General features: G+C 42.4%; 1 protein-coding gene across 7 annotated transcripts in view; it reads left to right on the top strand.

The window, feature by feature from the left end:
• TFEC (transcription factor EC) overlaps positions 1 to 12,139 on the top strand; it is a 183,184-nt gene that overhangs the window by 158,846 nt on the left and 12,199 nt on the right. For all 7 annotated transcript variants that reach the window (XM_037888905.2, XM_037888906.2, XM_043549827.1 and 4 more), the window contains one exon: positions 1,041 to 1,116. In XM_037888905.2, coding sequence (XP_037744833.1) covers positions 1,041 to 1,116 — 76 coding nt within the window. The remainder of the gene's footprint in view (positions 1 to 1,040; positions 1,117 to 12,139) is intronic.

Below are 12,139 nucleotides of genomic sequence, written 5' to 3'. Positions count from 1 at the left end.
TATGTCCTTTCATGGGTGAAATTATTAACCAGTCGACTAAACATCCTATTTTTGTCTGTCTTCTTATTGTTTCAAAAGAATTAATACAATGAGGGAGCGTAAGTTGCCTGATGCTTTGACCCACATATTTGTCTTAAGTGGCCAGATGCATTTTCAGTGACTCATCTCTTAGAAGGTGGCAGGCATCCCCAGAACCATACCATTGGCTTGTCTACATAGTGGGCTAAGGTGCTTTATGGGGGAGTGTTTTCTAAAGCTCACTAAGGTATTGCTCATTAATTGGCCCACCTAGACCGTGCTACTGCACTTTAATGTAGTGCTGTTTGAAACAATAGTACATTAAAGTGCACTAGGGTAACTTTAGTACTCACCACTACGGTGTCCATGGACCAATGAATGTGCAACACAGTGTGCTTTAGAAATCATACCCCCATAGATTACAGTACCCCATTGGGTAGACACACCCTCATTGTGATCTTATAAGCAATATGAGCCCAATTCATTCCTAGGATTGTGGGCCCACAGTGGAGGCAAGCGCACCAGCTACCGTGAAGACCAGAGATGGCCATTGCAGGCAGGAGAATGGATGTGGAGAGGGGACAATCACAGGCACCTAGTACATTTGATACTGGGGCTTCTATGGAACCCCAGCCATAGTAAATGGTGGCAACCTTAACACCATCTGCCCTGAAGTAATGGCCTTGCAGGGAGAGCTGCTCCTGTGGGTGGAGGGATATGAACTTGCTCCCTCCTGGACCACAGCGGTAAGTCAATTACATTAAAAATCAAAGCAAACCTACATTACTGAGACCCTGAGACAAGTAGACAAAGGGATGTTGAGCGATACAGGTTTTGAATTTGACTCGGTAATTTATTATTTCTAAGCTAACTTCAGGATTAATTCTATCATTGTAAATCAGAATGTTTTGCACTGGTCCTTATATTGGTCTGCCTGTTTTTAACTAATTAAAATGTTTCATTAGGCCTTTTCCAAAGAATGTTTCATAATGACCATAGTAAATTGTTCTTTTTTTTAACAGTTGAAAGAAGAAGAAGGTATAATATTAATTACCGAATCAAGGAGCTTGGCACGCTTATTCCAAAGTCTAATGATCCGTGAGTTCAACAGTCATTTCTATAACAATGTCTATAGTATAAATAAAGAGGGAAAGGAGCGATAAGATAACCATGAAAACGGTTAATGGGATACAGAGACTTTCGCTTCTAGGTCACTAGTTCAAATCCAGCCCAGCTGGTCAGATAGGTAGCAAAAATCATTAACCTCTGATGGCTGTAATGAAAAGAGTTGGTGGTCTTATCATTGCATTTCCTCAGAGAGAAGTCTCCACACCACAAAAACCACCATTACATCTGGGAATAATTGCTATTCCTGTTCGGAGTCTCACCAGAGAGGCCACGGGTAGCGTGATAATGGAGAATGAACTACCTTCTCATCCCTAGAGATGGTCCCTTTAATGGGATGAAGCAGCATGTGCACTGCTGCTACCTGCTCTTTAGATAAACAGAATACTTCAGTCTCTGAGGCTGTTGATTTGGCACCTTTCATAAAAACCACATTCACTGAAAAAAGAAGCTGAAAGGCAAGGGAAATTCAGGTACTTTGAATTGATACAAAAATGGCTATAATTTTTATGCCAGTGTATAAATAAACGTGCGGTAACTCAAATTTTATGCTGCTACACCTTACTGCATTCTCTTAATGTTTATATTTTCATCATCCCTTTTAATTTATTTGTAAGAAAATAGTTTGTGTTGTCAACAGTTCTGTTTAATAGATAGTATCTAAAGATTAGCTTTTGGAAAGTCTTTGCAATCAGCGTGCCCTATTAAAAGAGTTGGCTTTAACTCTTTTAACATAGAAAACAGGGAGTCAATGACCTTCAATTTGCCGGCTTTCTCTGGTGCTAGCAAACTTTCAAAGCTCTGCAGTAAACAAAATGGGAGCGGGGGAAGACACACCATAGTGAAGCCTATTGCAGGATGAGCAAGAACAATTCAGTAAGTTATTTAAAGCCTAGACTTTTAGCTTTGGATTTTTCATGTCACTCAGTGAAGCCTAAAGAGTATGCACCAGTATGATTGTAACTTGGATATAATTGGTTATACAAATATTGTGGGTTTCATTTGTTCGTCAGTGGCTGCTTCGTGATGCTCAGAATAAAATTCTCTGTTGACACTTCAGCCTTTTTTCCTCAGGGCTAAGAAGTTTTTAATTAAATTAAGGATTTTTATAATAATATAAAGCTGTGTGAGACTTACATAAGTATAAGTGTGGCATGACAAGCCACTCTGAGCAAAATCGCCAGTGAGAAAGTTAACACAGTCACAGCTCTTTCTAGGGAATGACCTTTTCACAAGCTCAGCTTGTTCTCTGGCATCAACCCAAAATGGGTAAAGTGGGCATGTTGTTGTTGATGCTACTAATACAATGATGGGTGTACGAATTGAGTTAAAGTAAGACAACCCTAAGCCCCCAGATAAGATTTTGTTCACATCAGCTGTCCTGTAGAGACACATTGGTAACATTGGTTTTAATTTTAGTGTTTTTTCGGACAGTACTTTAGACCATTTAAGTAAAGAATTGTGAGGAAAGATTACTCTGAGAAACAGTGGATGGCACTGTTGGTTTGCAGCTAATGGAAGCAAGTCTTGAACTGTGATTAGAAATGGGCGAGAGCTGCAAACTCCAGATATGAATCAACATTTTCACCCAGATATGTAGGGGTGTTTGGGTTGAATATTTTGGTTTGGATTCAAGTCTTGTTTTGATATTTCATACATTATAGTGATCTCCTGTTAAAACACATAAATTGGCCTTAAATCTGTTTTGGTGCTTCCACAAGCACATGATGGATTTAAACTCATGTCACTCAGTGAAGCCTAAAGAATATGCACCAGTATTTTGGTGATGTTGCCTTACAGTTTTTTGGGAAAAAATAATAAACATGTCACATTTTTGTTTCTCTCAGTACTTGACTGGTTAGATGACGTGACAGTCACAAAGTGACCAATGAATTTGGGTGCCTCCATTTTTAAGTACCCAAGTTGAGGCACTTTGAAGGGGCCTGATATTCGTGTGCTCAGTGCTTTCTGAAAATCAGGTCCCTTTAAAGTGTCTCAACTTAGTTGAGCATCCCAAAATGGAGGCACCCAAGATCACTTTTGAAAATGTAGCAAATATAATAGATTATGTATATACATATAGCCCATAATCTAACTTTACTACTGTCTGTCAGATTAAAATGCTTCAAAGAATTAATGTCTATGAACTTCCCTTTATTTGTAATCACAAATTAGCCTGTGCCTGGGGCCCATCACATCTATCAATTACTTCTTCCTGGCACGGTACATTGCCAACTCCCTACACCCTCTATTGAGGCTCTTGTTCTGCTGCCATCCACCTTCCTCTTCTCCCAGTCAGCCCTCTTTCTTTAAAACACCTTGCTTTATACTATCACTCTGTAACTTTCTTCAAATTCAATATTGTCACCATATTTACTGATTTTAAAAGATGTTCCTGACACTGGAAACTTGGTTGCAAGAGGAAAAGCTTGGATGATAGTTGGACTAATAACAGTGGAGCAAATCATCCTTAGCATTGGAAGAACAATGCTACTGCAACTGAGGCAGAGTGATTAGCATGCCTATCCTGGATGGCTTCCTTTGAGATCACATTCAAAATCAGGATCAAAAAGGATATTTACAGAGGCTATCTGGAAGCCTCTGATGAGGAGGGCAAGTCTAGTGGAGTCCTGCCAGGGTCTGTCCTGGGTCTGGTACAAGTCAATGTTTTCATTAATGTCTTGGTTAACAGAATGGATTGTATACATATAAAATATGTGGATGACACCAAGCTGGGTGGGATTGCTAGCATTTTGGAGGACAGGTTTAGAATTCAAAATGACCTTGACAAATTGGAGGACTGGTCTGAAATCAACAGGATGAAATTCAGTAAAGACAAGTGCAAAATACTACACTTAGAAAGGGAAAAATCAGAGGCATATCTACAAAATTGGGAATAACAGGGCTCAGTGGTAGTACTGTTGAAAGGATCTGTGGGGTTACAGAGGATCACAAATTGAAGATGAGCCAACAGTGTGATACAGTTGCAAAAAAGGCTAATATTCTGGGGTGTATTAACAGCAGTGTCATATGTAAGACATGGAAGGTAATTGTCCCACTCTAATCAGCACTGGTGAGGTTTCAGTTGGAGTATTGTGTCAGTTCTGGGCACCAGGCTTTAGTAAAGATGTGGACAAATTGGAGAGAGTCCAAAGGACAACAACAAAAATGATGAAAGGTTTAGCAAACCTGACCTCTGAGGAAAGGTTAAAAAAACTGGGCATATTTTAGTCTTGAGAAAAGAAGACTGAGGGGGGCCAGTCTTCAACTATGTTAAGGGCTGTTGTTAAGAGGACTGTGATCAATTGTTCTTTATGTCCACTGAAGGTAGGACAAGAAGTAATGGGCTTAATCTGCAGCAAGGGACATTTAGGTTAGACATTAGGAAAATCTTTCGAACTGTAAGGATAGCTAAGCACTGGAATAGGCTTCCAAGGCAGGTTGTGGGATCCTCATCACTGAAGATTTTTAAGAATAGGTTATGCCAGGGGTGGGCAAACTACGGCCTGCGGGCCACATCCGGCCCGCGGGACCGTCCTGCCCGGCCCCTGAGCTCCCAGCTGGGGAGGCTCGCCCCCAGCCCCTACCCCACTGTCCCCCCTCCCTTGCAGTAATGCTGCCGTGCGGGCGGCACGGCTTGTGCCCGCCCACCTCCCAGGCTTTCAAATAAGCCTGTCCTGCCACTCTGAGCGGCATGGTAAGGGTAAGGGGGGAGGGGGTATTGGATAAGGGGCAGGAGACCCTGGGGGGAAGTCAGAGGACAGGGGGTGGTTGGATGGGGTGGAAGTTCGGGGGGTGGGGTGATCAGGAGACAGGGAACGGGGGGGTTGGATGGGGTGGGGGCCCGGGAGGTCGGGGGGGACAGGGAGTGGGGGGGTTGGATAGGGGGTGGGGTCCTGGGGGGGCAGTTGGGGACAGGGGTCCCAGGGGGCAGTCAGGGGACAGGGAGCAGGGGGGGTTGGATAGGCATGGGAGTCCTGGGGGGCCTGACAGGGGGTGGGGGTATGGATAGGGGGTGGGGCAATCAGGGGACAGGGAGCAGGGGGGGTTGGATAGGTCATGCCTGACTAATCTAATCACCTTCTATGATGAGATTACTGGTTCTGTGGATGAAGGGAAAGCAGTGGATGTATTGTTTCTTGACTTTAGCAAAGCTTTTGACACAGTCTCCCACAGTATTCTTGTCAGCAAGTTAAAGAAGTATGGGCTGGATGAATGCACTATAAGGTGGGTAGAAAGTTGGCTAGGTTGTCGGGCTCAACAGGTAGTGATCAATGGCTCCATGTCTAGTTGGCAGCCGGTGTCAAGTGGAGTGCTCCAGGGGTCGGTCCTGGGGCCGGTTTTGTTCAGTATCTTCATAAATGATCTGGAGGATGGTATGGATTGCACTCTCAGCAAATTTGCGGATGATACTAAACTGGGAGGAGTAGTAGATATGCTGGAGGGCAGGGATAGGATACAGAGGGACCTAGACAAATTGGAGGATTGGGCCAAAAGAAATCTGATGAGGTTCAATAAGGACAAGTGCAGGGTCCTGCACTTAGGACGGAAGAACCCAATGCACAGCTACAGACTAGGGACCGAATGGCTAGGCAGCAGTTCTGCGGAAAAGGACCTAGGGGTGACAGTGGACCAGAAGCTGGATATGAGTCAGCAGTGTGCCCTTGTTGCCACGAAGGCCAATGGCATTTTGGGATGTATAAGTAGGGGCATAGCGAGCAGATCGAGGGACATGATCGTTCCCCTCTATTCGACATTGGTGAGGCCTCATCTGGAGTACTGTGTCCAGTTTTGGGCCCCACACTACAAGAAGGATGTGGATAAATTGGAGAGAGTCCAGTGAAGGGCAACAAAAATGATTAGGGGTCTGGAACACATGACTTATGAGGAGAGGCTGAGGGAACTGGGATTGTTTAGTCTGCAGAAGAGAAGAATGAGGGGGGATTTGATAGCTGCTTTCAACTACCTGAGAGGTGGTTCCAGAGAGGATGGATCTAGACTGTTCTCAGTGGTAGCAGATGACAGAGCAATGAGTAATGGTCTCAAGTTGCAATGGGGGATGTTTAGGTTGGATATTGGGAAAAACTTTTTCACTGGGAGGGTGGTGAAGCACTGCAATGGGTTACCTAGGGAGGTGGTGGAATCTCCTTCCTTCGAGGTTTTTAAGGCCCAGCTTGACAAAGCCCTGGCTGGGATGATTTAGTTGGGGATTGGTCCTGCTTTGAGCAGGGGGTTGGACTAGATGACCTCCTGAGGTCCCTTCCAACCCTGATATTCTATGATTCTATGATTCTAGGGTGTGGGGTCCTGGGGGGGTGGTTAGGGGTAGGGTGTCCCAGGAGAGGGTGGTCAGGGGACAAGGAGCAGGGGGGATTGGATGGTTTGGGAGTTCTGAGGGGGGCAATCAGGGGGCGGGAAGTGGGAGGGGGCGGATAGGTTGCCCGGGCCAGGCTCTTTGGGGAGGCACAGCCTTCCCTACCCAGCCCTCCATACAGTTTCACAACCCTGATGTGGCTCTCGGACCAAAAAGTTTGCCCACCACTGGGTTAGACAAACACCTTCGGGGATGATCTATGTTTACTTGGTCCTGAGTCAGCGCAGAGGGCTGGACTAGATCACCTCTGGAGGTCCCTTCCAGCCCTACATTTCTATGTTTCTATGATCGACATTTACAAGGCAGATTTTGCTTCTTAGAAGTGTTTGTATCTCACTTTTATTTTCTTGTGTCTTTGCTGAACTTGTTTTGATCCAGTTGAAGTTCACAGGGGACTCACTCCTGACTGCATTGAAATCCCTTTTCTTCTTTTTCGTTTAATTTTATGCTTAGGGGCATGGATTACATTGCTTAACTGAATAGATGTTTTGAACTTGCTTTTTCAGTGGGAGAAAACTTGAGGTGGGAATATTGTCTCTATTAAGTTACAAAATACTTTGTCTTTTTAGTTTAATTTTAAGGGCTTAGATATCCAAGTGATAGGTACTTTCAAAATGCAAAACTATTAACAGGCAAGTAAAATCATTTAAAAATAAAACTGGGAAAAAACCACAACCAAACACTGATATTTTGCTGAAAATTCAAAACCAGTGCATTTAAATATATGTATTTTTTTCCATTTTCCTTTTCATATGTCTCAGCACTTCCAAGTTCCGGTTCTGATTGGTTCACCCAGGCTCCAGATGGAACCTGGAAGTACCAAAATAATAACTATCTTTCTCATGGTATCTCCAGTGAAACTGAAGAAGAAATGGAAAGAATATTTCTGACCCCAGAGCTGTGAGCCGCAGCAGTGGCAGGTCTGGACCCCTGCCCCTCCTCTCCTCCAGCAGCAGGGCTCGGGTTCTCATCCCCGTCAGCCCTATTTTGTTACCATTCTTTTTAGTAAAAGTCAGGGACAGGTCACGGGCTTCTGTGAATTTTTGTTTATTGCCCATAACCTGTGCCTAACTTTTACTAAAAAATAAAAGTGACAAAATCTTAACCCTACACATAATATAATAGTCTGGGGTAAGATTATTGTTACAGTAGCACACAGATGCCATGGGCAGTACTGAGGTTTCACTGTGATGGGCTAACACATAGGAAGAGACAGTCAGGGCCAGATTAAGGAGCAGATGACCCAGGCAACTGTCTGGGGTGCTGGGCTTGGGAGACGCCGGGCTTGGGGTGCTGTTTTTGTTGTTAGCGACAAAAGGGAAAATTAGAATGTTGGAAGTAAATGTTTCAGGTATTCCGTATGTGGATTCATGTTTCACTAACCTCCTAGAACGTTCTGGATCTTTGTAGAATCTCATGGAACCTTCCAAACTTTCTGAGAACTACATTTTCCTCAAACCTCCTAGAATGTTGTTATCCATGCCCTCAAGGATATATAAGGGGCAGGATGTTGCCAGTCAATCAGTGAGATATAAGAACAAACTGAAGTGAAATCCCAGCTGCAATATTGGGAACCTTGTTTTATTGTGTAATTGTGAAAGTATACTTGTGTTTTATGACTTGAACAGTGAAATAGTGACTAATAGTTTGGCTTTCCAGGGCTCATCAGGTAAGTTGTTCACTTAACATAATGGTAATTTTCTCAGTTTGGTAGAGCTCCTTGGAAATACGACAATGTCATGCGTGAGCACCTACGTCAAGTAGTTTGTAAAGAAACTATGGACCATTACTGCAGCAAAACAATTCAAAATGAATTGACTGACCTTATGGCAAGGAAGGTGCTTGATAACATATTGATGTGGCTCAGCAAAGCAAAGTACTACACTATAATAATGAACTGCACTCCTGACATTAGTCACAGTGAAAAGATGTCATTTATAGTAAGCTTTGCTGACAATGAGGATGGCTCTATCCAAGTAAAAGAACACTTTATCTGTTTCCAGTCTGTGGACGACTCCACTGGAAAAAGCCTAACAGAACTGTTTATGAACATTTTGAATGGCAGATTGGAAGATGCCCTGGGGGTTTTTCACCTTCCTTTGTAGCATGGGGCACGGGTCACTTGCTGGAGGATTCTCTGCACCTTGAAGTCTTTAAACCATGATTTGAGGACTTCAATAGCTCAGACATAGGTGAGAGGTTTATCGCAGGAGTGGGTGATTCTGTCACCTGCATTGTGCAGAAGGTCAGACTGGATGATCATAATGGTCCCTTCTGACCTTAATATCTATGAATCTATGAATGAGAGTAAAATAAAGCTTCAGGACTGCTGCAGCCAAGGTTACGACAATGGTGCTAAAATGAAAGGAAGAAACAGGGTTGTCCAGGCAAGGACCCTTGCGCTGAATCCAAGAGCTTCCTTCATGCCTTTTGGATGCGATTCCCTCGCCCTGGTTGTGTCAGATGCAGTGTCATCATCTTTAGATTCAGTATCTTCAGATTACAGCAAAGGATATACGTCCTGTTTTCAGCATCAACTATCAGGAGGAAAATCCTCATGGACAGTGTTACAAATCTGATGTGAAGCCACTAAGTGACACTCACTGGGAGAGCTGCATTGACAGCGTAAGGCCAGTGAGGTACCAAGTGACTGAGGTTTACGACGCCCTAATGGAATTGGCACAGTCAAGTAAAACTGAGGCCGGAATCTGACACAAGATTCATAGCCTGGCAAACTAGAAACTGACTTCAAATTTCTGGTCTCAGTTGTGGTTTGGCATGATCTCCTGTTCCAAGTAAACATTGTAAGCAAGGTATTACAAACTCAGTCGATGGACATCGTGACTGCTACTACTTTGATGAGAAGCTGCCTTGATTTTGTTGTGGCCTACAGAGACAATGGATTTGAAGATTCTATCACTGCTGCCAAAGAAATGGCAGAAAACTTAGGAGTTGAATCTTCAGAGAAACTCATATTCATCGGAAGAAGAGACAGCTTGGCTACAAGGGAAGAGATGAGGTGATGGGAAGCCAGGAAGAAAAATCAAGAGGGAGTTTTTTTGCTCACTCGTTGACACTGCTTGAGTGTCCATCGAAGAAAGGTTCGGATAAATGAAGCACCATGAAAAGACCTGGGTGGTTTTTTATGACCTTAGTAAGCTGCTGGTGGACAGGAAAACACTCTTGAACAATTGTACTGACCTTCACTGGATGCTGACACATAGGGAATGTTTGGATGTCAATGATAAAGACCCATACGTCGAACTAGACAACTTCTGTTATATTTTGCCACATGGGAAGCACTCTCCACTCCAAGTTCTCCAATTCCTTCATGATGCAGAGCTGAAGGACACTTTTCCTACTGTGTGGATAGCTTTGAGGATTCTGCTCATGCTGCCTGTCACAGCCATGAGTGATGAGCACAGCTTTTCAAAGCTCAGGCTCATTAAAACATATCTTCGATCGATGATGGTCAACAAGAGATTGACATTGTTTGCTATTTTATCACTTGAAAATTCCATTGGCCACTATTTGGATCTCTCTGATGCTGTGCTTCATTTTGTGTGGGCAAAGGCAAGAAAAGCGACCTTTTGAACTAAAGGACTTGGGTTAATCTTCTAAGGCTGTCACCTACTGTAATACTATTTAATACTGGTCCACCCAATGTTCGTGCATAGTTCAATTTCTTGATGTTAGTACATTTCAGCTATTCTATAAAAAATTTCTATAAGCTTAGAGGAAACTAATTTTTATTTGCTTATATAGGACATGAATAAATACAGATTTACAGATCCTAGCATGCAAATTTATCATTTTATATGACAGGGAAAACCATGCATACAAATGGTGCATCCAAATTGTGAAATGGGCTACATATTACATATGCAATAAAAAATAAGGTATTCAAAAGTTTAATAAATGGAAGGGGAGCACTGAAGATGCTCCTCACCTGGGGCGCCATTAGGGCTAGGGATGGCCCTGGACACAGTCCTTATTGTGAAAAGTTTACAGTCTAAGGTCCTAGTCCTGTAAGTGCTTAAGTGACCTGCTCTTGTGTCTTGAGTTATATATGTAAGTATTTACAAGACTTGGGCCTAATTTAAGACATTATATGAGTATGACAAGGAATAGAAAAGAATGGGGAAAGAGGACAAGAATAACAAATAATAACTCCCTGAAGGTCTACAGGCTAGTTATATGCACAGTTTGATGGTTCCAATTATTTAAAATATTATTTGCAAATAAAATAAATAACAACTAACATCAACTGCGTGACTTTGCAGATTCTCAGATGAGTTTGCAGCACTGGTAGCTAGAAAATCATAATTCTCTCTGTAAACTGAGCAAGGTTGATATAGAAATCACTGGGAGACAATAAACACAGAATTCCACAATGACATTTGCAGTCACTTTTCACTTAACTTTAACTGCATTTCAGCTTAGAATTTCAAAGTTTAAAGAACAGGAAAATGTTATGGGAATTGCTAAATTATTCTGATGTTGTTTTATTTTTTTCTTAAGTGACAATATTTTTCAGATTCCATGATTTTTTGTCTTAATGTTGATGAACTCAGCTCTCAAGGAAGTGAGGGCCAATTACTAACTAGAGCTAGGCATACTGCAGGTAATTGTTATGCAACCTGTGAGGTAATTGTTATGCAACCTGTTATGCTGCACTGCCAGCAGAAGGTGGTGCTAAAGTGGGCATAGCTGTCCCAGGAAAATCACACTAGTAGAAGGGGAACCTCTTGATGTAGAGCCAGCACAGAAGCTCTTTCATCAGCTCTCCTCTGTTGATGACATAAATAAGTATGGATGAAGCAAAGGGCCTATGGATGGCACTGTCATACATCAGCTGATCCCCAACCAATCCTTTGCTGTTGCATGCCTTTCCCCTCCCTGCATCAGTCCTAGTGTATGAGGGAACTTCTGTCTCTCTTTCATGCACTGGAAGGATTAGCTATAATACTCTTATTTTGTAAGACATCCCACCATATATATGCCAATTAGGAGGAATTTTGTACTAACTATCAGGTATTGAACAATACGCTTATTGGATATCACACTTAAGAAAGTGTGACTGATGTCATTCAGTCCAGAACTTCCAGACTTAAAACCAAGGATTCAAAATTCTTTAGTAAAGTGATATCAGAAGGGCTACAAGCTTTTCATCAGAGTTCACATTGGTGGGCAAGCCCCTCAAATTTGTTAATGTCACCTTATCTAGTTAACGTCACCTGTCTAGCATTTGTGCCTTAACGCTTGTGAGCCATGTAGCAGTTGACTATTTCCATTGTAAGTCTGAATGTAGCAATTAGACTCTTAGTGAAGATCTAACTTAAAGAAAGAGATAAAAATAGCACCATTATATCAGTAGAAATGTCCAGCCAGCACAATTAGGAAATGTAAATAATATTCAGAACATTATATTAAGGTTACTAACGTTATTCTGTTAAAAAAAAAAAGATTTCCAGTTGTTGATTAGTGGGTTCAAAGTATAGTCTATAACACATGGTTTATTCTTATGTCCAGGAGGAATATACATTGAAAAAACTTTTTTGTCAAAATTTGACTGTTTTTGAATAACAACACTTGTGTGAAACTGTTGCAAAAAATACTTGA

The sequence above is a fragment of the Chelonia mydas genome, chromosome 1 (genome assembly GCF_015237465.2).
Source record: "Chelonia mydas isolate rCheMyd1 chromosome 1, rCheMyd1.pri.v2, whole genome shotgun sequence".
Lineage (NCBI taxonomy): Eukaryota > Metazoa > Chordata > Testudines > Cheloniidae > Chelonia > Chelonia mydas.
This window is presented reverse-complemented; position numbering and strand designations above follow the sequence as displayed.